The sequence below is a fragment of the Hypanus sabinus genome, unplaced genomic scaffold (assembly GCF_030144855.1).
Source record: "Hypanus sabinus isolate sHypSab1 unplaced genomic scaffold, sHypSab1.hap1 scaffold_164, whole genome shotgun sequence".
Classification (NCBI taxonomy): domain Eukaryota; kingdom Metazoa; phylum Chordata; class Chondrichthyes; order Myliobatiformes; family Dasyatidae; genus Hypanus; species Hypanus sabinus.
The window spans coordinates 377536-404123 of record NW_026779721.1 but is presented as its reverse complement, the minus strand read 5'-3'; the positions used below and the strand labels follow the sequence as shown (position 1 = coordinate 404123).

Here is a 26588-nt window from a genome sequence, read left to right as displayed (position 1 = left end):
GTTTGGAAGTGACAAATGTTAACGGGAGGACAGCAACCATTTGGGAGTTTTGGAAATGCATTTCATCTCATTCATTGCCTCACTAAATTACTCTTTTTCCTATCAACACAAAGAGAAAAAGAGCCTCTTTCCCATTAGCTACAGTTGGTGGAGCGAGGCCAAGGGGTTGATCCGCTATTAATGATAGTTGAAATGACGTAAAACTACCTTATAGCCCAGAAATGTTTTTTTTTTCCATTTAGCTTGTAAAACAAAACTAAATTTATCCAGGTGTAGAAGAGGATTTTGGATGATTAGCTTGTGTATTTGATCAAAATCAGGAAGAAGATGAGCGAGCAGTGAATTTCTCTTTCATTGTTTTCAACTTCTAAACTTGGGTTTCTATGTTCATTCCTTGCTTAATATAGCTGCTTCCTGGAATCCAATGGTACCCATTGGAAAGAGCAGGGAAATGCTTGCACTTCTGTACAGGTATTTCCCAGCTTCCTTGGACAATGGGTCGAGCGAGAAGGAATTTCACAAATACCTAAATAAAAAACAGTCACAGCTCCAGGATTAAACCAAAAACGATCAAATATCCTAATGTTATTAGTGGTACTTTTCCCCACCAGCCAACACCCCCACTTCCCAACCCCCTGCTTCCGTAGAATTCCCTCTATTTAATATGTAGCTGCTGTTAAATTACCCGCTTGTTTATTTTGACTTTTTTACAGAGGTATCGGAGCAGTTGTCCGGTGAGCTCTGGTAGCACTGCACCTCTGAATGTATGATCCCTTCTCCCACCTGGTTCCATCTGCTTATCTCTGCTCATCTTGTTCAACCTCTGTGCAGTCTCCTAAACCCATCTTCCTGCTTCAGTGATTTACATCTCCCATCAGGGTCATCTTCGGTCCACCCTGTATCCCACCTCCTCAATGTTATATATCAGCAAACTTTCTTCCAAACTCTGTCTTCATTGTGAAGTGTTCTTTTGAACCTTTGGCCTCGCTGAGTCATTTCCAGAATCGGTTATTGTTAGCTGGAATGCCGGAGGGTCATCAGGTCCTAGTTCTGTTGTGCATTGGTGTGGAGGTGCTCGTTTATGAACAGTGACGGGCTGACACACTGCAGCATTTTACTGGCAGCAAAGAGTACTGGGAGAGTTGGTGCTTGGGCTCTAATCCTGTGATCGGCTTTCCAGGCAAATGGAACTGCTGGTGTTTTGGCTTTGACTTTGGTTTGAGCTTCTACAGATGGGGCTGGATGGTCATCCTGCAATGAAGCAGAAATTTCGAGCAGCTGGCCATTGGCTGTGGGGAAATCTCAGATTGCACGACCCAGTGTGAGATGTGGGGACGATGTGTGAGACTCTCAGGGTCAGTGAGTGGCAGGTTCAGCTGTGTGAGTCTGTGAGGTTGGGTTCTGGGATATCATAGTTTTTGATCCAGCTAAAGTGGACCCAGGGATTGAGTTGTTTGGGCTTGTGAGGTGTTGATCGAGTATTTCTGGTCTGGGATCAGATGTTTGTTTCTGGAGTTCCTTTGGAAGCAATGACTGCCAATCTGAGGAGAGGATGTTCCCATTCCATCCTCACAGGGAGAGGCTGTGAGTAACTGGGCTGTTCCGTGTTTACAACAGTAGAAATAGACCCAGAGATTGGTGTTCAAACTGTGTTCGGAAATCTCCCCCCCCCCCATCCTCCCCCACTGTCACACAGTGGAAATCAGGCAGCTGTGCTGGAGATCTGCACTAAAAACTGAAAATGTTTGAAGTCATTCTGATGAAATGTTATTAATTGAATTGTATTGTAAGCTGTTCCTTACCTGCAGAGTGTTTCTGGTAATTCCAGTTTCTTTTTATTTCTTGTTTATATTTCATGAAATGGACCTGTTTTAACCTGGAAATGAAAATGGCTGTGATAGTTTGTAGGCCTCTTTGAGAGTCTCTGCAGGTCTCCAAGGGAAGGGCATTAGGACCCATACAGCTTGGCACCGGTGTCGTCGCTCAAGGACACACACGCAGCCTCTGCCAAGGCTCGAACTAGCAACCTTCAGATCACTGGACCAACGCCTTAACCACTTGGCCACGCGCCAGCACATGTGATAGTAGAACAGTAAAGAAAGCACAACATTTCCCTGTCAATTATCCTGGTACCAATTTTACTGTTTTTCCTGGAAATGTGTTCAGTACAGTTGTTGCTAACAAGGTTTACATGAATAATCTCAGGAACGATCGGTGTTATGTATGAGGAGCATTTGATGGTTCTGGACCTGTGCTCAATGGAGTTCAGAGGGACGGTGGGGGTGGTGGAGGGATGTATGGTTAAGTAAACCTACCGAATGCTGAAAAGTCTGGATACAGTGGACATGGAGAGGATGTTTCCATTAGACAGAGTCTGTGATCTGACAGCACAGTCTCAGAATAAAGATGCTTCCCCTTAAACTCAGATGAGAAAAATTTTTTGGCCAAAAGATGCCTGATCTGTGGAATTTGTTGCCACAGAGGTTGGTTGAGGCTGCGATTTGGGTATATTTATGACAGAGATTAATATATTCATGATTGCTAAGTAGCTTCAGGGTTACAGGAGGAAGACAGGAATATGGTGTTGGAATAAAAATCAGCCCTGGTTGAATGGTGGGCAGACCAGATGGATCGAATCACCTGATTCTGTTCCTGTGTCTTGTGTATTACCATGACTGAACGATTGCTCCTTCTTATCCCATATCATTTTGTGACATGTGAGGGGCAATTAAAGATTGTTTACTGAGATCATTAAATCTGCCTTCAGTGTTTAAATTTCAGTGAGCTTTGTTCTTAGTAACATTACGCAGAAATGTTTAGTTCGCCTTTTCATTGTTAACGTGCTTCATTATATTTTACGTTAAAGTTAGACCTGCAGTGAGAGATTTATTGGAAGAAAAACCACGACTGAAGACGTGGGAACAGCAACAAGTGAACCAGCCCGAGGATTGAGAGCACCGACTGGAGAGAACCCATCTGACTCGGAGATTCCAGTGATTCAGTCCGGAGAAAGTTTGGTGAGTCTCATTTACTCAAACACTGGCCCTTTAGACATTACATACCTGAACAAAGGAAGGTACATAATAGTGGGGAGTGAGACTGAATGTGCCCAGAAGGACCAGTTATGCCTCTGTCAGACCCAGTTGCAATCACTCCAGGTCTGGTAATGTGCTTCCAGCAGCCCAGCCCTTTGAAACCACTCCCATTCCCTCACAGTGGTTACTCAGTTCAAGATCTTGCATCCTCTGATGTAGCTTTTGGTCAGTTCTGAGTGGGGAGAGGGGAAGAGAGGGGATTGTTTATACTGACTGTCTTTCAAAAACAGTAATTGTTTGAACTTGCTGCAAACTCTCTCCCCATACCCTGTACTTTCTCAACTAAATTATTGACATAGATTACAAGTAGCAATGGGTGTAACCTCAGAGAACGTCACTAAGCACAGGACTCGAGTCCAAGAAGCAATCTCTCACCATCACGCTGTGCCTCCTACCACCCAGCCATTCCCAGACTCTGGGGCTCTGTAACCAAGTCAATGTTAACAGGAAGATTAGTCAGTGATTAAGATGATGAGAGAATTGTGGCCTCCTGAAAGGATACGCGAGCTGAGCTGTCTGATTCATTGGACCAGATCCACCCTCGTTGACAACGTAATTTACCCCTTGCCCATCCACCCAGGTCATGTTACTTCCGATAACCCACAGTACCCCAACCACTCTCCGTCCCGCCAGTGGCCCCAGACCCTTCTGACCATTCATCCCACACCGACACATAGACAGGCCCCCTTCACCCACGTCCACCCTCCCAGCTTGGGGAACCACAACAAACTGATCCCGCGATCCCGACACAGTGCAAAACTAAAACCAGGGATGCAAGACTGGAGAGCCCGGAGCCTCCCGCTGTCCGGCTCGGTCTCGGCCCTTTCCCACTGCAACCGGCCCTGGATTTACACAAACCCGAGATTAACACCTTCCTCACCGCCACCTGAACAGTAGAAACACCCGCATCAGCTGGGGTTGAGCTGCAGTTGGTCCCCGTATGTGTTAAAACTCCCTGCTGTCGGATACGGAGACCAGAATCGTACGCAGTAAAACCACATAACGATTACAGCACAGAAACAGGCCATCTCGGCCCTTTTAGTCCGTGCCGAATGCTTACTCTCACCCAGTCACACCGACCCGCACTCAGCCCATAACCCTCCATACCTTTCCTGTCCGTATACCTATCCAATTTTTTTTTAAATGTCAAAATCGAACCTGTCTCTACCACTTCCACTGGAAGCTCGTTCCACACAGTTACCACTCTCTGAGTAAAGAAGTTACCCCTCGTGTTACCCATAAACTTTTGCCCCTTAACTCTCAACTCATGTCCTCTTGTTTGAATCTCCCCTGCACTCAATGGAAAAAGCCTATCTACGTCAACTCTATCTACCCCCCTCATAATTTTAAATACCTCTATCAAGTTCCCCCTCAACCTTCTAAGCTCCAAAGAATAAAGACCTAACTTGTTCAACCTTCCTCTGTAACTTAGGTGCTGAAACCCAGGTAACATTCTAGTAAATCTCTGTTCTCTGTTGACATCTTACGTATAATTTGGTGACCAGAACTGTATACAATGCTCCAAATCTGGCCTCACCAATGCCTTGTACAATTTTAACATTACATCCCAACTCCTATACTCAATGCTCTGATTTATAAAGGTCAGCATACCGAAAGCTTTCTTCACCACCACATGAGATTCCACCTTCAGGGAAATATGCACCATTATTCCTAGATTTCCTCACACTGTCTACAAGCTTTCTCTATTTGTGACCTAACCTCCTCTCTCCCAGTCTCTTCAGTTTGATTCCCACTCCCCCCACAATCATCCTAGTTTAAAGTCTCCCCAGTAGCCTTCACAGATCTCCCCGCCAGGATATTGGTCCCACTAGGTTTCAAGTGCAACCCGTCTTTTTGTACAGGTCACACCTGCTCCAAAAGAGGTTGGAATGATCCAGAATCTTGAATCCCTGCCCCCTGCTCCAACCCCTCAGCCACGCATTTATCCTCCACCTCATTCCATTACTACTGTCACTGTCACGTGGCACAAGCAGTATTCCCGAGATTACTACCTTTGCAGACCTTCTTCTCAACTCCCTTCCAAGATCCCTATATTTTCCTTTCAGGACCTCTTCCCTTTAACTAACTATGTCATTGGTACCTATATGTACCACGACCTCTGGCTCCTCACCCTCCCACTTAAGGATATCTTGGACGCAATCCCGGACCCTGGCACCAGGGAGGCAAACTACCATCCAGATCTCCTGACTGCCTCCACAGAATCACCTATCTGACTCCCTAACTATCGAGTCCCCTATTACTACTGCCTTCCTCTTCCTTTCCCTCCCCTTCTGAGCCACAGGGCTGGACTCTGTGCCAGAGGCACGGCCACAGTTGCTTCCCCCAGGTAGGCTGTTCACCCCCTCCACCCCCCGCAACAGTATTCAAACAGGAGTACTTAATTGTCAAGGGGTACAGCCACTGGGGTACTCTCTAGTACCTGACTCTTCCCCTTCCCCCTCCTAACCATGACCCACCTGTCTGCCTCCCGTGGCCCCGGTGTGACCACCTGCCTGTAACTCCTCTCTATCACCTCCTCACTCTCCCTGACCAGACGAAGGTCATCGAGCTGCAGCTCCAGTTCCCTGGCACAGACCCTTAGGAACTGCAGCTCAGCGCACCCGGCGCAAATGTGAACGTCCGGGAGGCTAGGAGACTCCAGGACCTCCCACATCCGACACCGAGAACAGCAAGCTGCCCTCACACTCATAATTCCCAGCATGGAACCGTAATCGCATGGTGGATTTGTTCCGTGACTTGTGAACATACGTGATTAATGACCCTGCAACTGGGGACTGAGTAAATAGTTCATCTAACAATTCAGATCATACACACCAATCTCCTTGCCTTTCTCACTCACCCCTAGCTACTTACCCCATTTCCCTCACCACACCCTCCTCACAGTTCCTCTTCCTCATAGGGCCCTCTACTCCAGCCCTTCCTTCTTGCTCCCTCTCTCCCTCACTGTCTCTACTCTCCCTCACCCCTTCCTTATCATCGCCCCCTCAATCATCCTTGCTTCCTCACCGCCTCTCTCCCTCCCGCTTCTTTCCCTATCCCTGTTGCACTGCTACTTGACCAGTCTCCCACTCTTTCACCCCTTTCCTCGCGCTCTCCTTTTTTGCCACTCTCTCTACCCCTCTAGTAATAAATCATACTCCTCTCTCTTGTTTCTCTTCATCTCCTCACTCTGTCATGAATCTTTTCATTTCTCTCACTCTCTCCCTCTTTCTCTCCATCTATTTCTCTTACTGTTTCATTCTCTCTCCCATTCCACAATCCCTGTCCCTACCCCTATCACCCGCCATCCCACTCTCAATCTCAGTTACCCTCTGTCTTCCCCTCTCCATCTCCTCCTCTCTCACGCACCTCAATCAAACTTGTCTCTCACTCACTCACCTCCGCCACTCTGTAACCACCTCCATTTCCAGCTCTCAACCTCTCTATCTCTCTCCCTACGTCCCACCCTCTCCCCTCTCTCAAACACTCCCTGCTGTCTCCCGTATCCCACATTGTCTTCCCCTCTTTCTCATCCTCTAAATCTACCACTCACCCCACGCGTTCTCCTCTTCGCTCCCTCTCAGTCCCACTCCTCCTCCTCCTCCCCCTCTCTCCCGTCACACCCCGCACTCTCCACCCCATCCCATACAATGGTATGCAAACGGCTCAGCACCACTGGTCAAACTTCCTGTTACTGTGAATAGTTAAGTGAGTAGAAGGTGAACTGGTCTTCAAAAGTCTCAAAATTAAAGACAAAATATTCAACATTTTAAGCAAGATTAGTGTATTATTAAAAACACAAAATGCTGGCAGAACTCAGCAGGCCAGACAGCATCTATGGGAGGAGGTAGTGACGACGTTTCGGGCCGAAACCCTTCATCAGGAGTTTAGTGTATTATTTCTGTTTTGTACAATTTTAGAGTGGGAGAAAAAAGGGAAAGGAGCACCAAGGAAAAGTTTGGGCACCCCAAGAGATTTGAGCTCTCAGTTAAATTTTACCAAGGTCTCAGACCTGAATTAGCTTGTTAGGGCTATGGCTTGTTTGCAATCATCATTAGGACAGGCCAGGCTGTACAAATTGCAAAGCTTTATAAATATCCTGACTCCTCCAACCTTGTCCCAACAATCAGCAGCCATGGGCTCCTCTAAGCAGCCGCTGAGCACTCTGAAAGTTAAAATAAATGATGCCCACAAAGCAGGAGTAGGCTATAAGAAGATAGCAAAGCGTTTTCAGGTAGCTGTTTCCTCAGTACATAATGTAAGTAAGAACTGGCATTTAACAGGAACGGTGGAGGTCAAGTTGATGTCTGGAAGACCAAGAAAACTTTCCAAAAGAGCTACTCGTAGGATTGCTAGAAAGGCAAATCAAAACCCCCGTTTGACTGTAAAAAACATTCAGGAAGATTTAGCAGACTCTGAAGTGGTGGTGCACTGTTCTACTGTGCAGTGACACCTGCACAAATATGACCTGCATGGAGAGTCATCAGAAGAAAACCTTTCCTGCGTCCTCACCACAAAATTCAGCGTCAGAGGTTTTTCTGACTGAGGGAGAGGTTGTATTCTTGACACCAGACAGATGTTGTTCAGAGCTCAGACAGAGTCAGCATCAAATGCTTGAGCCTGGTGCGATGGATGTGTTGAGCTGTGGAAATCACGATGCAAGAAGCATCATAGGAAAGCCAGATGAGCCCAGGGCATGGAATTGTGATATCGTAGGCATTACTGGGAATTGGTTGCACCCAACAGTCTGAGGAATCTGGAGGAACAAGTTTGTAGAGAGTTCACAGACTATACCAAGAAAAAAAAGTTGATATAGTAAGTGATTTTAACTTTCCATATATTGACTGGGACTCCCATACTGTAAAAGGACTAGCTGGGGTAGAGCTTGTCAAATGCTCCTTAATCAGTATGTAAAACATCCGGCGTAGAATTGTGCAATAAGCTGTTGGGAAACGATCCAGGGCTGGTGATAAAAATTAGTGAATGGGAACACTTTGTGTATAGTGATCATAATGCCATGAGATTCCAAGTAAGTATGGAAAAACAGAGGTCTGGACCTCTCTTGAGATTCTAGATTGGAGCAACATCAATGTTTATGGTATTTGCAAGGATTTGAAAAGTGTGGACTGGGACAGGCTGTTTTCTGCAAAGGAGTACTTGGTAAGTGGGGGTTCTTCAGAAGTGAAATTTTGAGGGTGCAGAGTTTGTATGTGCCTACCAAAATAAATGTTGAAAGGTAACTGGTGCAGGGAACCTTTGTTTTCAACTGATATCGAGGCCCCGGATATTTTGTTCCTCTAAATTCCTCAGGCTGTTGGGTGCTATCAAGATGCATTAATGACTACAATATCATACTCCCACGCCCTGAGCTCATCTGACTTGCTTTAGTTGACTTCTGTTGGTTTCTAAAAGCTTCCCAATGTTTTTTACTCTATTATTTGCCCTCTCTTTGGCTTTTATGTTGGCTTAGGCTTCTCATTTCAGCCACAGTTGTGTCCTCCTGCCTTTCCAATGCTTCCACTTCTTTGGGATGTGTCTATCACTCACCTCCTGAGTTGCTCCCAGAGACTCCAGCCATTGCTGCTCCATCGTCATTCCTACCAGGTTCCCCTTCCAGTCAGGTTTGGCCAGCTTCTCTGTCACAGAAACATGGAGAAGGTCAGAACAGAAACATGCCCACTCTGGATGATCAGAATGGTAATCTATATGGGAGAAAAAATAGATAGGGGTGGTTTTAAATAGTAGTTTTGCATCCGTATTTACTCAGGAGATGGACACAGAGTCGATAGAGGTGAGGCAAGGCAGCATCAAATACAGAGAGCATGGACAGATTACAGAGGTGGAGGTGTTTGCTGGCTTAAGGCAAATTAGCATGGATAAATCCCCAGAGCCTGACTAGTTGTTCCCAAGGACCCTGCGGAACACAAGTGCAGAAATTGTTGGGGTCCAAGCAAAGATATTGAAATAATCCTTAGTGCCAGGTGAGGCACTGGAGGATTGGAGGACAGACAATGTTGTTCCACTGTTCGAGAGGGGGTGTAAGGAGAAACGAGAAAATGTTACGTTAGTGAGCGTGACATCAGTAGTGGGAAAGTTATTAGAACATAAGTGCAGGAACCGGATATATAAGTTTTTGGATAGATGTGGACTGATTAAGGATAGACAGCATGGTTTTGTGCATGGTGGGTCATGTCTAACCAGTCTTACAGAGTCTCTCGAGGAAGTTATCAGGAATGTGGCTGAGGGCAAGGCAGTGGATGTTGCCTACATGGACTTTAGCAAGGCACTTGACAAAGTCTCATATGGGAGGTTGGTCAAGAAGGTTCAGTCATTCAGCATTCAAGATGAGACAGTAAATTGGATGAGACACTGTCTGTGGGAGAAGCCAGTATGGTAGCAGATGGTTGCCTCTCTGACTGGAACCTGTGACTGGTGGTGAGCCACAGGGATCAGTGCTGGATCTGTTGTTGTTTGTCATCTATATCAGTAATCTGGATGATAAGCTGGTTAGGGATCAGCAAATTGGAGGATGAAACCGAGACTGGGGATTCAGCGGACTGTGAGAAGACTATCATGGCTTGTAGTGCGAACTGGACCAGGTGGAAATATGGCTTGAGAAATGGAAAATGGAATTCAATGCAGAGAAGTGTGAGATGTTGTATGTTGGTAGGACCTACCAGGGTGGGTCTTACACAGTGACTGGTCGGACATGTAGGAGTGTTGTTGATGAAAGGGATCTGGGAATACAGGCCTATGTTTCACTAAAAGTGGTGTCACAGTTCGATAGGGACGGAAAGAAAGATTTTGGCACATAGTCCTTCATAAACCAAAGTATTGAATGGTATGTTATGTTGACTTTGTACAAGACATTGGTGATGCCTAATCTGGAGTATTGAGTGCAGTTTTGGTCATCAACCTACAGGAAAGATGTAAAACGGGTTCAGAGATTTCAGAGAAATGCCAGGTCTGGAGGACTTGGGTTATAAGGAGAGACTGGAACAGGTCAGGACTTTATTCCTTGGAAGGTAGAAGATTGAGGGGAGATTTGATGGAGGTATACCACAATTATGAGGGTTATAGATGGGGTAAATGCAAGCTGGCTTTCTCCACTGAGATGGGGGGGGGGACTACAACCAGAAGCCATGGGTTAAGGGTGAAAGGTGAAAGGTTAATTGGAACATGAGGGGAAAATTCTTCACACAGATCCGGGTGTGGAATGAGCAGCCAGCAGAAGTGGTGCATGCGAGCTCAATTTCAAAATTTAAGAGGTTTGCATAGGTACTTGGATGAAAGGGGTATGGGAGTAGAAAGTTTAAATAGTTCAACACAAACTGGAAGGGCCTGTTTCTGTGTTGTACTTTTCCATGACAAGAACCTTAAATAATACTATCATTCACTCGAATTCCTTTAAGAGCTGTGCAGACCAACCATATATCTGAGTAGGAGAAATCCTCAATTCCAGAGTTTCTCCATGTCTCTCTAACGTTGAGGCAAGTTACTGCAGTGGTTTGCCATTACCTTCTGCTGGGTGAGGGGCCAAAGAGATCACCAGCTCATAACCCAGCACGGATGGAATGCGTGCAGGGGAGCCGGCTGGATTCGAACTCAGGACCTTTCATCTCAAAGTCTGGCGCTCATGCGCCATGAGAGGGTTTCTGTTACTGTGGGGCCTGATACCCTTTCAGCTCAGTGGGAACAGGGAATAATACCATTGAAGAGAGTCAAACTGAGCCGTCACATATTGGAGATGGCAGAAATACCCCACTCTTATAGAGCATCAGAGAGTTTGTGGGTTTTTCCAGATACCAGCACTGTGCCCGGTTCGAAGATGATTTCGCTCTCCAACTTGTGTTGAGCTTCACTGTAACAGTGTGATACCAAATCAAACCTTGGCAACTCAAGTGATCTCATATCAAATGTTGTCCTTCACCCACTGATGGATTTTAAATTTTTTTACAGGTTAAAAACGACAAGGAATTTGTCTATGGGAATTCAAACACAACACACCAGTTGTGCTGTCTCTGTTTAGATATTTAAGGAACAAGAGATTCAATCAACCATCCTTCCTGCTCAGACTGTGGGGAGAGATTCACTCGATCATCTGACCAACTGACACGTCCGTCATTTTACACAGGGAAGAGACCGTTCACCTGCTCAGACACTGGGAATGGACTCACTCAGTAATCTCAACTGAAGCTACATACTGGGCAAGGCCATTCAACTATTCTGTGTGTGGGAAGGGGTTCAGTCGGTCTTCCCACCTGTGGACACACCAGTCAGTTCACACTGGGCAGAGGCTGGTCAACTGCTGAATTTGTGGGGAAGGATTCACTCTGTCATCTGACCTAATGGCTCACCAGCGAGTTCACACCGGGGAGCAGCCGTTCACCTGCTCAGTCTGTGGGAAGAGATTCACTCAGTTATCCAGCCTACAGAGACATCAGCGAGTTCACACTGGAGAGAAGCCGTTCACCTGCTCAGAATGTGGGAAGAGATTTACTCGGTCATCCCACCTACTTGAACACCTGCGAGTTCACACTGGGGAGAAGCCATTCTCCTGCTCTGAATGTGGGAAGGGATTCACTCAGTTATCCAACCTGCAGAGACATCAGCGAGTTCACACTGGGGAGAAGCCGTTCACCTGCTCAGAATGTGGGGAAGGATTCACTGATTCATCCAGCAGACAGAAACATCAGCGAGTTCATACCAGGCAGCGGCTGTTCACCTGCTCAGTCTGTGGGAAGGGATTCACTCAGTCATCCAACCTACTGAGTCATCAGCGAGCTCACACTGGGGAGAAGCCGTTCACCTGCTCAGAATGTGGGAAGAGATTCACTCGGTCATCCCACCTACTTGAACACCTGCGAGTTCACACTGGGGAGAAGCCATTCTCCTGCTCAGAATGTGGGAAGGGATTCACTCAGTCATCTACCCTACTGGTACATCATCGAGTTCACACTGGGGAGAAGCCATTCACCTGCTCAGTCTGTCGGAAGGGATTCACTCGGTCATCTGGTCTCGAAAAACACCAGCAGGTTCACACTGGGTAGAGGCTGTTCACCTGCTCAGACTTGACAAAACTGTTTGACCAGGAAACAGAAATCTGGGAGCTTTGAGCTGGAACAGCAAGAGCAATAACCTGGAGTCCTGGAAAAGGAAGGAAATCAAGTTGAGATAAAAAAAACATCAAAGCATCACTAAAAAGTTGTGCTTTCACCTGCAGAGGGAATCAAACATGGCTGACCAAGCTATTGGGAAATCAGTTGAGCAACTCAAGCAAGAGAGAATGACAGCAAAAAGATTGTTTTCTCGTCTGGCCGACAGCATTACCAGGACCTATGAAGACATGTCTGAAGAGGAGCTCAGAGTGAGTTTCAATAAGTTCACAATAGAAGCCGAGAAACTCATGGAAGCCAATGACGATGCGGAGGCCGGACTCACCGCAGAACGGGAGGTGGAGCTGAACATAGAGAAAGTAGCTGTGTTAACTGAACAGCAAAAAGCCGAGCTGGCAAAGACGGCAAATGTGATAAAATAGTGATAAGGGAGAAAGAAAGGCATGAGCATTGACTTCTCTAACTTCTGTTAATGCCCCTCCTCCCCTTAGCCCATCCCTGCCCATCACTCTGCTTGTTCTTCATCTCCCTCTGGTGCTCCCCTCCCCTTTTCTTCCTCCCTAGGCCTCCTGTCCCATGATCCTTTCCCTTCTCCAGCTCTGAATCACTTTTGCCAATCACCTTTCCAGCTTTCCGCTTCACTCCACCCACTCCGATCCTCTCCTATCATTTCGCAATTCCCCCTCCCCCTCCTACTTTCAAATCTCTTAGTATCTTTCCTTTCAGTTAGTCCTGACGAAGGGTCTCGGCCTGAGACATCGACAGTGCTTCTTCCTATAGATGCTGCCTGGCCTGCTGTGTTCCATCAGGATTGTGTGTGTGTTGTTTGAATTTCCAGCATCTGCAGATTTCCTCGTGTTTGCACAATATACAAAGGATACTTCACATTATGGATCATATATACAAAAAAATCAAAGCAATAGTGATAAGCGTGGACGCTGAAAAGGCATTTGATTTGGTTAATTGGAATTTTCTTTACACATTTTCACATAGATTTGTTTTCCATAACAATTATTAAAACTACAGGCACTATATGACAACCCTACCCCTGGGATTAAAATCAATGGATATTTATCAAATAGTCTTACCCTGGAAAGGGGCACAAGACAGGGTTGTGCATGGTCAGCACTACTCTTCGCGTTATATCTGGAACCATTAGCTCAATACATGAGACAAAATGGGTAATTACTAGTAAAGGGGCAGAGCATAAATTGGCTTGTTACGTGGATGACGTTTTGATTTATCTAGGGCAAACAACATACTCTTTACCTAAATTGATGCAATCCTTTGAACAATATGGTCAATTATCAGGATACAAGATCAACATAGATAAAAACCAATTACTTTCTTATTACTATAGCCCACAAAGAGAAATTGAAAGTAGGTATCCCTGGGCAAGGCAAACAGAGTCTTTCAGATATTTGGGCATCATTATGCCAAAAGATTAGGCAACATTATCAGAATGTAATTATCAGCCTTTATATAAAAAGAACATTAAGGAATATATAGCAAGATGGAACCTGATTCCTTTCTTTTAGTTTCTGTTCAAGGAGTGAGTCTATTATAATGAATACACTGCCCAGACTGTTATAGCTCTTTCAGACCCTACCAATAGAGATTAATCAAAATCAATTCAATGAATGGAACAAGATGTTATCAAGGTATATTTGGCAAGGTAAAAGGCCTAGAGTTCGTCTCAAAACTTAGCAATTAGCAAAGGAAAAAGGTGGATGTGGCCTAACTTCTCTTAGAGGTTATTATTTTGCAGCACAGTTGAGAGCTGTGATATGCTGGAGCGACCCATCGTATGACGCTCAATGGAAAAACATTGAGGAGCGGGTACTTCCCATCCCCATACAAGCAGTTTTGTCTGATAATAACTTGCAAAGGTACATAAATACTATTGATAATCCATGGGTGAAATTGACTCTTAAAATATGGAAAACTACTATAAAAGAATATATTCTCCAGGGAGATACTGCAATTCTTAAATGGTGTGCATATGACTCGGATTTTACACCAAATAAATTGGATGCTAGATTTAAGGACTGGGCAGCTAAAGGAATAACAGTTCTTTGCAACATGATGAAAGAAGGAACACTGTTCAGCTTTGAAATGCTGAAAGAGAAACATTTAGAAAAACAAGATTTTTATCAGTATTTATAGATGCGACACTATGTCAATAGGATGCTTAAAATTGTAACCAAGGCAAGTACGTGCACGTTAGAGCTGTTTAGAAAAGCATATAATTCAGATAACGGTAGTAAAATTATTTCAAGCATGAATAAGGGTTTAATAAGGAATAAGTGTTTGTCAAATCTTAAAATACTTCATACTTTAAAACAAAATGGGAGAAGGAAGGAGGGATAATTATATCTGAGGAAGAATGGACAACAATATGGAGGTATCAATGGAAGTGTACCAGTTCACAGAAATGGAGGGAGTTCGGACAGAAAAACTTGATAAGATATTTTATTACACCCTCTTAGAAATCCCATTATGATAGTAACCTCGCTGTTTGCTGGAGAAACTGTGGAAATTGAAATGCAAATCATTATTATATTTTTTTGTGACTGCCCTGCTATCAAAGACTATTGTAGGGGGATACACAATGCCCGACATGGCATATTTAAATGTGAAATACCCTTGGGGAGCAAGACCATATATTTTGTATATATACCTCAAGAATGGTTGAAAAAAGATAAATATTTAATGAATATGTGGTTGGCGGCTGGTAAAAAGACTGTTACTAGGGAATGGTTATCACAGGAGAGCCCAAGGTTAAATGCATGGATGGAAATTACAATGGACATTTACAAAATGGAGAAGATAATCATAATCTGGAACAATTTGATTCATACTGGGAAAAATGGTTTAACTACATAATGCCTCATAGGCCTGATTTTATTCTCACAAATCATTTAATATGTTGTTAAAAAAAAGATCACTCCCTACTTGTACATAGTTTTTTTTTCCTTTTGCTTGTTTTTTCTTTCACCCTTTTCTATAAGTGTATACCTCAGATAAATTCAATGCTGAGATTTGTGACATATATGATTATATGATATATATCTACAATGTCTGAAATACACCTTCTGGAAATGTTTGTTTGACGATGAACTTCAATAAAAAAAAACAAGAAAAACAGATAAAACTTTTAAGTATATATTTTCATCAAAAATGAACAGGATTCAGCTCTCCATGTGTGTATTTGCAATCGTGATAAGAAATACAGACCAGAACACGTACATGTGAGGCCAACTCAGAACAATAAATCATCACTCTGGAAGAAAACATTAACCAGTGGAATGAGTATGACCCTCCATGGGAGACATCCCAACGATCTGAGTAGACTAGATGGTGACAAGGAAGCCTTGAGCACCTGAGTGGGAGTTGGTGACCTCTCCCCAAAAAACAAAGGGGTTCCTTGCAGAAATAAAGGACGTTTGACAAAAGGGGAAAAACATCAAAAATACATGAAATATTAACAAACGAGGCAGTTAGTGCAGAAAATGCCAGAGAAACCAGACACAATCCAACACACTCCAGGATCCTGCAGCAGTTTAACTCAATCTGATTACTTACAAAGGTACAAACAAATGGCAAATATCATTCACCAAAATCTTGCTTTAAAATACAAACTCATGAATGCCCATCACTTCACAGAGGTACCATAAATTCAAGCCCGATACAGTTTTAGTGTCAAAATCTTACATATTATATGATAATCAATACATTATTTCAGATAGGACAATCCATAATAACCATCCGGTTATAATATTACGGGATAACCAAACACGATCAACTCCCCCAGCAGATTAAACCATTCCCAACACATGTTCCTCAACCAGTGGAGCACCTCACCACAGTCATTGTTTGTGCCATCAGTCAGACAACCAAATTACATTCTCTGTCAATCAGCTTCCAAATGTTGCTACTCTGTCATTCGTTGCCACGCCCCGCTGCTGCTTCCCTTCTCATCATACGTTCAGAATCCAAAGCCCCACTCTCTGCCCTGTGTAGACTTCCCTCGGGTTTCTGACCCTGCTTCGTTGAACATCCGACAGGTGGTTCCCCATTCTGCTTTCAGTCTTTAAAGGACAGGGGTGTTTTCAACAAATTTTAGAAGCAGGGAAAATGACCCATAATATGGAAATGAGTCGTGAATAAGGAGGTTAACTAGCAAAGTCATTCTTCATCAGTCCAGAGATGAGAGGGGCGAAGAACATGTTGGAGAGAACTGCAGTCTTGAACTGCACCATCTTGTCTGGAAGTTATGGTCTTGGGAATGTGGGTGGAAACCGGAACACCCATTCACGGGGAGAACATACAGACTACTTACAGACAGTGGCAGCAGTTAAACCCTGTTGTTACTGCGGGTGCTGCAGTCTGCAGATAACTCAAGGGGAACCTCTTCCCCCAGAAAGTGGTGACTGCAACCCATTCTGCAGGGAGAACGAGAGGGGAACAACAGGGGAGGATTTAAAAGGAGAGTCGTGGAACAGAATCAGTGGTAGGGTTTAGCAGGCCTGAGTTGACTCTCTACTGTACACTAGCACTGTTATAAATTCAACAGATTCCGAAGACTTACTAATGAGGCCGACATTATGCAGGTGTTCCAAACTATAAGTGTACAGAAACGGAGAAAGTGCGCAGTTGAGAGAATTCGGCCTTTTCTCCTTGGAGCGACTGAGGATAAGAGGTGACCTGATAGAGGTGTACAAGATGATGAGAGGCATTGATCTTGTAGATAGTCAGCGGCTTTTCCTCAGGGCTACAATGGCTGCCACGGGTTTAATGTGCTTGGGAGCAGGTACAGAGGAGATGTCAGGGGTAAGTTTTATACTCAGAGTGGTGGGTGTGTGGAATGGGCTGCCGGCAATGGTGGTGGAGGCGGCTACGATAGGGTCTTTTAAGAGACTACTGGATAGGTACATGGAGCTCAGAAAAATAGAGGGCTATAGGTAACCCTCGTAAATTCTAATGTCGGGACATGCTCAGCACAACTTTGTGGGCCGAAGGGCCTTTATAATGCTGTAGGTTTTCTATGTTTATTTTTTCCTTTACTCCACTTTTGTGGAATCAACAAACAGAGAGGACTGGTTTAAGGTGAGAGAGGATTGATTTAATAGGGATCCCAGGGGAAAATCATTAATCCACTCTCCCTTCCGTTTCATTGTTTAACTAACACGATGAGTGCACTCTCAGGTTGGAGGAGCAACACCTCATATTACTTCCGGGTAGCATGAGCATCGATATCTTTAACTTCTATCTCCATGTTTTCATTTCATCAACCCACACGCCAGTCTCCTCCATTATGTCTCCTCACTTCTCTCTTCTCCACGGCGGATCGTCTCCCTCTGGTTCCCCTTTACTTTCTTCCCCATTGTCCGCTCTCCTCTCCTATCAGATTCCTCCTTTTCAGCCCTTTGCATTTTCCACCAACCACCTCACAGCGTCTCACTTCATCTCCCACCTCCCCCACCCACTCACCTTCACTCTTATCAGGCTTCACCTATCACCTACCAGCTTGGACTCTTTCCACTCCCCGCTCCATCTTATTCCGGCTTCTCCGCACTTCCAGTCCTGATGAGGGGTCTCGGCAGGAAATCTCTGTTTTGCTTCATCCCCTCTATAGTAGCTACCAGAACTCCTGACTTCCTCCAACATTTTGTGTCTGTGACTCTGCATCTCCAACATCTGCAGAAACTCAGCGGGACAGAGTGCAGTATGCAGAGACTACATCGGGTCTCACTGATGTCGAGGAGGCCACAACTGGAAAACCGGAAACAGTGGATGACCCCAACAAGCACGATGTTGAAAAGTTGCCTCAAATGGAAGGACTGTTTGGGACCCTGACTAGTGGTGAGGAAAGTGGTCTCGGGCAGGTCTGGCACTTCATCCACTTGCAGTTGGCTTCCAGTCCACTTCACTATCGCTGTAAACCTCTCCCTTTTGTGGACAACACTACCACTTGGTGGTGATTTGCCACAATAACAGGACCCCCGATTTGTGGACTCCATTGTCACCAGGTGGCGCTCTGCCGCAATAACGCTGAGAGACAGAAATGTAACGCTGCAGCCTGCTGAAATATTTACTCAAGATTCAGAGTTGTTTAATTCCATTTCCAGCAGGCACGTGTAAACGAGGTCGAAATAATTATTACTCCGGCTCCAATACAACACAAAAACACAATAGTAACAACATATATCCACGGCTTATATACTGTGCACGGATTGATTGTATGTTCATAAAGTGACGCTCGGCATTGGATGCCTGCATATAAGATGACAGACAGGAAATGATAAAGTAGAGGTGTTTGGTGTTGTGGAAGGGTGGGTTAGAGGGTAGAGATATTTATCAGCCTTACTGGTTGGGAAAAGTATCTGTCCCGGAGGCTGGTTAATCCTGGTAAGGATGCTGAGCATCTCCCCACCAATGAGAGTGAGATGAATCGTCCATCAGTGGGATGGGTGGAGATAGATTATGAAAATTAGGTTGGTGCTTGATCTCAAGAGAGGGAAATTGGAAAATACTAATGAGGTGCTTTTAGAATTGCTTGTAATTGTGCCCTCTTAAAAAATGTTAATTCTGGAATGGGTGTTGTCCAAAGAACCAAATTTGATTAGGGAGCTTATGGTAAAGGAACCACGTGGACATTGTGATCGTAACATGTTGCAATTCACCCTGCACTTTGAGAGAGGAAAGGTACAACAAGATGCATCATTATTAATAGGGTGAGGGGAACTACGGAGGCACGGGACAAGAGCTTACCAAAGTTGATTGGAAGGGGACACCAGCAGGGATGATGGCAGAATTGCTATAGCTGGAGTTGTTCAACTTGACAGCCTCAGGGTTGAAGAGAAACACATCATATTCCACCTGCAGAGCTCCAACAGGAAGGCATGAATATCGGTTTCTCCTTCCAGTAAAAAAATTACTGCCCATCTTTCCTTCTACATACCCCCGAGTAACATAACTTTACACATTCTGACCACTGACATCTGGGACTTCCATATTCCTGCCAGTGTCTTCTACAGATAAGAGTGATACTTATTCAGTTCATCAGCCATCATCTTTCACCCTCACCCCATTAATACCTCTCCAGCATCATTTTCCATTGGTTTGATATTCGCTTCTGTCTCTCTTTTACACTATATATGCCTGAAGAAAAAAATAGTATCCTCTTTAATATTACTGGCTAGTTCACCTAAGTATTCCTTCCTTCTTAATGATTTTAGTTGCATTCTGTTTGCTTTTAAAAGCTTCACAATCCTCCAACTTATAGTAATTTTTGTTCTGTGCCCTCTCTTTGTTTTATATGTTGTCTTCGGTTTCTCTTATCAGCCACGGTTTTGTCACCTTACCTTTAGAATACCACTTCCACTCTGTGACTTCTGAATTGCTTCTAGAAATTCCAGCCATTGCTGCTCTGTTTTCATGTTCTTTTTAAACCAATTTTGACAATTTTTCTCTCATGCCTCTCTAATTCTCTTTATTCCACATCGACTTTAGTTTCTCCTTCTCTAATATCGGGGTGAATTTGATCAGATCAAGAACACTTGCCCCTGAGGGTTCTTTGGACTCAAGTGACCTAATTAATTCCGGTTCATTACTACACCCAACCCAGAATAGCTGATCCCCAAGTGGGCTCAATCACGAGCTGCTCTAAAAAGCATCTTGTCGGCATTCTAGGAATTCCTCCTCTTGAGACCAACACCATCCTGATTTTCCTAATCACCTGCATGACAATCCCCATGACTATTGTAACATTGCCCGTTTGGCACTCATTTTCCATCTCTCATTGTAATTTGTGGACCACATATTTACTACTGTTTTGGGGTCACTATAAAATTCCCATCAGGGGTTTTTTGTACATTTGCTGTTCCTTAATACTACCCACAGATTCTACACTGCCCAACGCTATGCCACCTCTTATCTAACGATTTTATTTAATATTTCACCAACAGAGTCACACAACCCCACGACCGGCTTGTTATTTCACTAAACATATAAATATATGGGAAACAAGAGGACTTGCAGGTGCAAGAAATCGAGAGAAATTCACACAAAGTGCTGGAGAAGCTCAGCAGGTCAGGCAGCATCTGTGGATGGGAATCAACATTTCGGGCCAATATCCTTCTTTGGGACTCCTGATAACCACGTATCTGGGAAATCAACAAGCAAAGACAACAGAAAGTAGTGCAATATTGAGAAAACCTGTGACAAAATTTATTTCAAGGCTTTAAAATCTGCGGAACAGAGCTCAATAATCAACAAGTACAACAAAGGCAATAAACACTTCCATCAATACTGACATTGACTTTTTTAAATGAAAATATCTTAGTCCCATTTCGATCACTAAAATTTACAAAGATAAGTAAGAACAGAAATGACAAGTTTAGAAAAGACTATTTACACTCAAACCCACCGGGATTAACACTTCCTTGGACAGAAGGAGGAAGAAGAATAACGCACATGAGAAAAAAAAAACGACCACAAGACACAGGAGCAGAATCGGCCATTTGGCCCTTCGAGTCTGCTCCACCATTTCATCATGAGCTGATCCAATCTGCCCTTTAGTCCCATTCCCCCACCTTCTCACCATAACCTTTGATGCCCTGACTACTCAGATACCTATCAATCTCTGCCTTAAACACACCCAATGACTTGGCCTCCACTGCTGCCCGTGGCAAAAAAATGCCACAGATTCACCACCCTCTGACTAAAAAAAATTCTCCACATCTCTGTTCTGCATGGGCGCCCTGCAAACCTTAAGTCATGCCCTTTTGTACTAGGCTCCCCCAGTCACTCTTGAAATTGCATTCAGCAATGGGGATGGACTAATATCCAGCCTGCAGCTTATTGGAACTTTCTCCCCAATGTGAACCCAGTCGTGTGTTACAAGGTTAGATTATTGAGTGAATCCCTTCCCATATTCACAGCAGGTGAACGGCCTCTCCCCAGTGGAGCACAATGATGCAGCATTCGTGAAGACGGTTGAGAGAATCTCTTCCCAAAGTCTGAGTAGACGATCATCGTCTAACCGGTGTGAACTTGCTGGTGTTTTAATAGACGAGATAATCGTGTGAATGCCTTCCCACATTCAGAGGTCGACGGCCTCTCCCCAGTGGAACTCACTGGTGTGCCAGTAGATCAGATAACTGAGTGAATCCCTTCTCACAATCTGAGCGGGTGAAATTCCTCTCTGCTGTGTGAACTGACTGATGGGTCACGAGGTGAGATGATGTGGTAAATCCCTTCCCACAGTCTGAACAGGTGAACGGCCGGTCCCCAGTGTGAACTAACTGGTGTACTTGTAGGCTACCTAACTGTGTGAATCCCTTCCCACAGTCTGAGTAGGTGAACAGCCTCTCCCCACTGTGAACTCACTGGTGTCCCTATAAGTTGAATGATCGAGTGAATCCATCCCCACAGTCTGAGCAGGTGAACAGCTTCTCCCCAGTGTGAACTTGCTGGTGTCTCTGTAGGTTAGATGACTGAGCAAATCCCTTCCCACAGACAGAGCAGGTGAAATCCCTCTCTGCAGTGTGAACTGACTGGTGAGTCACTAGGTGAGATGATGTGGTGAATCTCTTCCCACAGTCTGAGCCACACAACCCCATCAGTTCCATTATCCAAGTCATTGACAAACTATGTAAGAAGTAGCGGTCCGAATACTGACCCCTGAAGACCACTAATCACTGCTGGCCAACCAGAAAAGGCCCCTTTTATTCCCACTCGCTGCCTCTTGGCTGTCAGCCATTCCTCTGTCCATGCCAGTATTACTTCTGACTTTTATCCTGTTAAGCAGTTTCATGTGTGACACCTTATCAGATGCTTTCTGAAAATCCACGTAAATGATATCCACTGCCTCTCGTTTGTCTATCCTGCTTCTGACTTCCTCGAAGATCTGTAACAGACTTGTCAGGCAAGATTTCCCTGTACAGAACCTATGCTGGCTTTGTCATTATATCATTAGTCTCCTAGTACACCAAAACCTCAACTGTTATCATGACTCCACACTTTCCCAGCCACTGAGATTAGGCTAACTGGACTATAATTTGCTTTACTTTGCCTTCCTCCCTTCTCAAACATTGGATTGGCATTTGCAATCTTTCTGTCCTCCGGGACCATGCCAGAATCAAGTGATCCTTGACGTGTCATGACCAATGCATCTGTTATCTCTCCAGCAACCTCTCTCAGGACTCTGGGATGTAGTCCAACTGGTTCAGGTGACTTATCCACTTTAAGAACCTGAGTTTGCCTCAAACGTTTCCTTTGTAATAGCAATGGCACTCACTCCTGTTCCCTGACACTCATGGATCTCTGGCACACTGGTGGTGTCTTCCACGGACAAGACGGATGCAAAGTACCTATCAAGTTAGTCTACCATCTCTTCCCCATTTGTACCCCATGAGCATCATTTTCCAGTGGACCAATATCAACTCTCGCTTCCCTTTCGTATATTTTATAACTGGTTTATGTTATTGTATAGTTTGCTGTCTTATTTCACCTTTCCCCTTATAGCTTTTATTTTAAATTTGCCTGTTGTTGGATGTTAAAAGCTTCCCAATTATCCAACTACTACTCACTTTTGCTACCTAATATTCGTTTGTACAGTCTTTCACTTCCTTTGTCAGCACTATGTCTGTGGGACATATCTATCCTGCACATTATGAACTATTCCCAGAAACGTCAGCCATTTCTGTTCTGGCGTCATCTCCACCAGCATCCAACTGGGGAATCACCTCTCTCATGCCTCTGAAATTCCCTTTCATTCCATTGTGATACTATGCATCTGACCTGTGCTTCTCCCTCACAAATTGCAGTAGGAATTCAATCATTTTATGATCACTGCCTTCTACTGGTTCCTTTACATTAACCTCCCTAATAAGATCTGGGTTATTACACAACACCCAATCTAAGATCGCAGTTCCCCGAGTAGGCTCAACCATCAGCTGCTCTAAAAAGCCATTTCGTTAGCATTCAATACATCCCCTCTTTTGCGACCTCACGCCAATCTGACTTTCCCAATCCTCCTGCAGAGTGAAGTCACCCACTACAGTTGTGTCATTAAATTTATTACATAAAAGCCAAACATTCAGCAGTACCTGGGGCAGAAGTGAGGATACATGCTTTTACCAAGGAGAGAAGATGTTTTTGTAGCTGAAAGGCCTGAAGGTAGATAAGACACCGCAGAGTTCAGAAAGAGGTAGCTGAAGAGATTGTGAAGGCATTAGAGTCATAAAATACTACAACACAGGAAAATGCCATTCGGTCAGTCTAGTCCATGCTAAAGCATTAATCTCCCGAGCTCCAACAACTTCCACCTGGACCATCGCCCTCCATATGCTTCTCATCCGGTGACCTAAGCAAACTTCTCTTAAAGATTACAATCGTCCGTGCCACTTGCTCTGCAGCTCGGGGCACACTCTCCCCGCCTCTGAATGAAGAAGTTCCCCCGTAGATTCCTCTTCAAGTGATGAGTAATGATCTATCACAAATCACTAGATTTTAGAACGGTTCTGGTAGATCAGAAATTTGCAAATGTCACTCCACTCTTTAAGAAGAGAGGGGGCACAAGAAAGAAAATTATTGGACAGTTAGTGGTCAGGAAGATGTTAGAGTGTACTAAGAGTGTGTTTTTTGGGTACTGTAATTGGGGAAACATGATGAAGTAGGCCAAAGTCAGCCGGATTTCTTCAAGGAAATCTTGACTGACAAATCTCTTGGAATACTTTGCGGAAATAACAGGCAGGATAGATAAAGCAGAGGCAGTGTGTGTTGTTTGCTTGGATTTTCAGATGATCTTCAACAAGGTACCCCATGCAAGGCTGATTGAAAAAGTAAGGAAGCATGGGATCCAAGGACACATTGCTTTGTGCATCCAGAGCTGCCTTGCTCACAGAAGACAAAGAGTGGTTGTAGACTGGTCATATTCTGCATGGAGGTCGGTGACCAGTGGTCTGCCTCAGGGATCGGTTCTGGGACCCCTACCCTTCGTGACTTTTATAAATGACCTGGATAAGGATGTGGAGGTACGGGTTAGTAAATTTGCTGATGACACAAAGGTTGGGTTAGGTTGCAGGGGGATATTGATAGTCTGCAAACCTGGGCTGAGAAGTGGCAAACGGAGTTCAACCCAAAGAAGTGTGATGTGGTTCATTTTCTTCTGTCAAATATTATAGAATATAGTATTAATGGTAAGCCTCTTGGCAGTGTGGAGGAACAGAGGGATCTTGGGGACGGAGTCCATAGGACACTCAAAGCTGCTATGTAGGTTGACTCTGTGGTTAAGAAGCCATACTGTGCATTGGCCTTAATCAACCTCAGGCTTGAGTTTAAAAGCCGAGATGTAATGTTGCAGCTATATAGGACTTTGGTCAGACCCCACTTGGAGTACTGTGCTCAGTTCTGGTCGCCAAACTACAGGAAGGATGTGGAAGCCATAGAAAGGGTGCTGAGGAGATTTACGAGGATGGTGTCTGGATAGGAGAGCATGTCTTTTGAGAATAGGTTGAGTGAACTCAGTCTTTTCTCCTTGGAGTGATGGAGGATGAGCGGTGACCTGATAGAGTTGTTCAAGAAAATGAGAGACATTGATCGTATGGATAGTTAGAGGCTTTTTCCCAGGGCTGAAATTGCGAGCACGAGGGCATAGTTTGAAGATGCTTGGAAGTAGGTACAGAGGAGATGTCAGGGGTAAGTTTTTTACACAGAGAGTGGTAAGTGTTTGGAATGGGCTGCCGGCAATCGTGGTAGAGGCGGACACGATAGGGTCTTTTAAGAGACTCCTGGATAGGTACACGGAGATTAGAAAAACAGAGAACTGTAGGTAACCCTTGGCATTTCTAGAGCAAGGACATGTTCGGCATCGCTTTGTGAGCCAAAGGGCCTGTAACGTGCCGCAGGTTTTCTATGTTTCTAAGGTGCTGCACGTGAGGCTGCTTAACAGGATCACAGCTCATGGAATTACAGGAAAGAAACTTGTACTGACAAGGGAGAAAGAGTCAGAATAATGTGGGTAATTCTGTTTTGCTGTCGGTAACTAATGCTGTTCTGTAGGGGTCAGTATTGAGACCGCATCATTTCATGTTAAATGTGAATGAGATGGATGACAGAATTGATACCTTGGTGACGAACATTGCAGTTGATACAAAGATAGGTACGGGACAGGTAGTTTAGAGCAAAGCGGGAGTCTGCAGAAGGACTTCGATAGGTCTGGAGAAGGCCAGCAAAGTAGCAGTTGAAATACAGTGTATGCAACTCATGTACATTTGGTAGAAGTATTTGGCGTAGAAAAAAAATGGGAGAAACTTGAAAAAATTAGATGTGCATAAGTGCTTGTGAGTCCTTGAGCAAGAGGCCCTAAAGATTTGCTTGCAGATTGAGTTGATTAAGGATGACAACTGCAATGTTAACAATATAAGAGCAAGGATGCGATACAATAGCTTTATAACGCATTGGGCAGATCACTGTTGGTGCATTATGAGCAGATTCCGATCTGTACTTACGTCTTATTATCTGAGCAAAAGATGTGCTCGTAATTGAGTGGGTCCGGAGAAGTTTCAAAGAATGATTCCAGGAAGACCAAGATGAGGAAGTACGTGGGACGGGATTCACTCAGTCATCCAACCTACAGAAATTTATCAATATCCACTGCTGCTGATTTCCACAAATAAATCTAAAGGGATATGCCCGATCAAATAGCTAATTAATCGATCAATAGCCCCCAAAACAACACGGCCCAGCCGGACACATAACAGTTGACTTTACATCTCACAACAGTGGATTCAGTAATGAAATCCGTGATTAATGTTGTTGTCCCTCTGAAATCATAAGAAACGCACATTAAGGTGCATTTAAATGAGAGCGCATCCCCACAGGTGACGTCGCACAGACCCCCCTCGCGCCTGACGTCACGCATGGGCTTCCCACACCGGGATCTGCCCTTACGTGCACAGCGTCTTACGTCATCCATGCGCTGGTGAGCTCGGGCTTTATCAGTTTAATAGCTGGGCTAATAATCACGTGACCAGCCCTCCCACACCGCTATCAACAGAGGATTCAGGGGCTGCACTATTCCCATTGGTGTAAAGCGATGTCAATCACTTGTTACCACCAGTCGCAGAGGTGGACAAGTCCAGAGGGCGTTACCCCTGCTGAGCTCGCCTCCCGCTCCGGCCTCAAACTCCACATCACAGTGGAGTAAATGTCCGTTTTTTGATTTATTTCCATTTCCCTCCAAGGGAAGTTGGGGCGTTTGTGAAGCGTCTCCTGCGGCCGGAGTCTGATGCGTCACCGAGAGGTAGGAGGAGACCGCTCGGCCCGTCGGTTTGATGCCAGCTCCCTGGGGAAGGAGAGGAGGGATTTT

At 44.7% G+C, this 26588-nt stretch overlaps 3 protein-coding genes across 5 annotated transcripts in view; 2 read left to right on the top strand and 1 right to left on the bottom strand.

Moving 5' to 3' along the window:
• The window catches only part of LOC132387222 (oocyte zinc finger protein XlCOF6.1-like), a 123783-nt gene that overhangs the window by 186 nt on the left and 97009 nt on the right, over positions 1-26588 (bottom strand). The window contains exons 3-4 of one of the 3 annotated variants that reach the window (XR_009509813.1): positions 8643-8731; positions 1803-1876 (exon numbers count right to left, since the gene is read on the bottom strand). The gene's annotated coding sequence lies outside the window, so the exon portion shown is untranslated. Of the gene's footprint in view, positions 1-1802; positions 1877-3052; positions 3268-8642; positions 8732-26588 lie in introns of those variants that run through there. The other 2 variants (XR_009509821.1, XR_009509820.1) reach the window with 2 other exon arrangements.
• The window catches only part of LOC132387218 (gastrula zinc finger protein XlCGF8.2DB-like), a 93489-nt gene that overhangs the window by 12177 nt on the left and 54724 nt on the right, over positions 1-26588 (top strand). The window lies entirely within an intron of this gene.
• Positions 2058-15239, top strand: LOC132387221 (oocyte zinc finger protein XlCOF6-like). Its single transcript, XM_059959577.1, has 2 exons — positions 2058-3017; positions 11055-15239. Exon 2 carries the CDS (start codon positions 11444-11446, stop codon positions 12143-12145), a length of 702 nt encoding a protein of 233 aa, XP_059815560.1. The 5' UTR covers positions 2058-3017; positions 11055-11443; the 3' UTR covers positions 12146-15239.

Bases quoted from the DNA above. Each gene is read 5' to 3' on its own strand.
- LOC132387221 (XM_059959577.1), top strand. From the start codon at position 11,444: ATGGCTCACCAGCGAGTTCACACCGGGGAGCAGCCGTTCACCTGCTCA.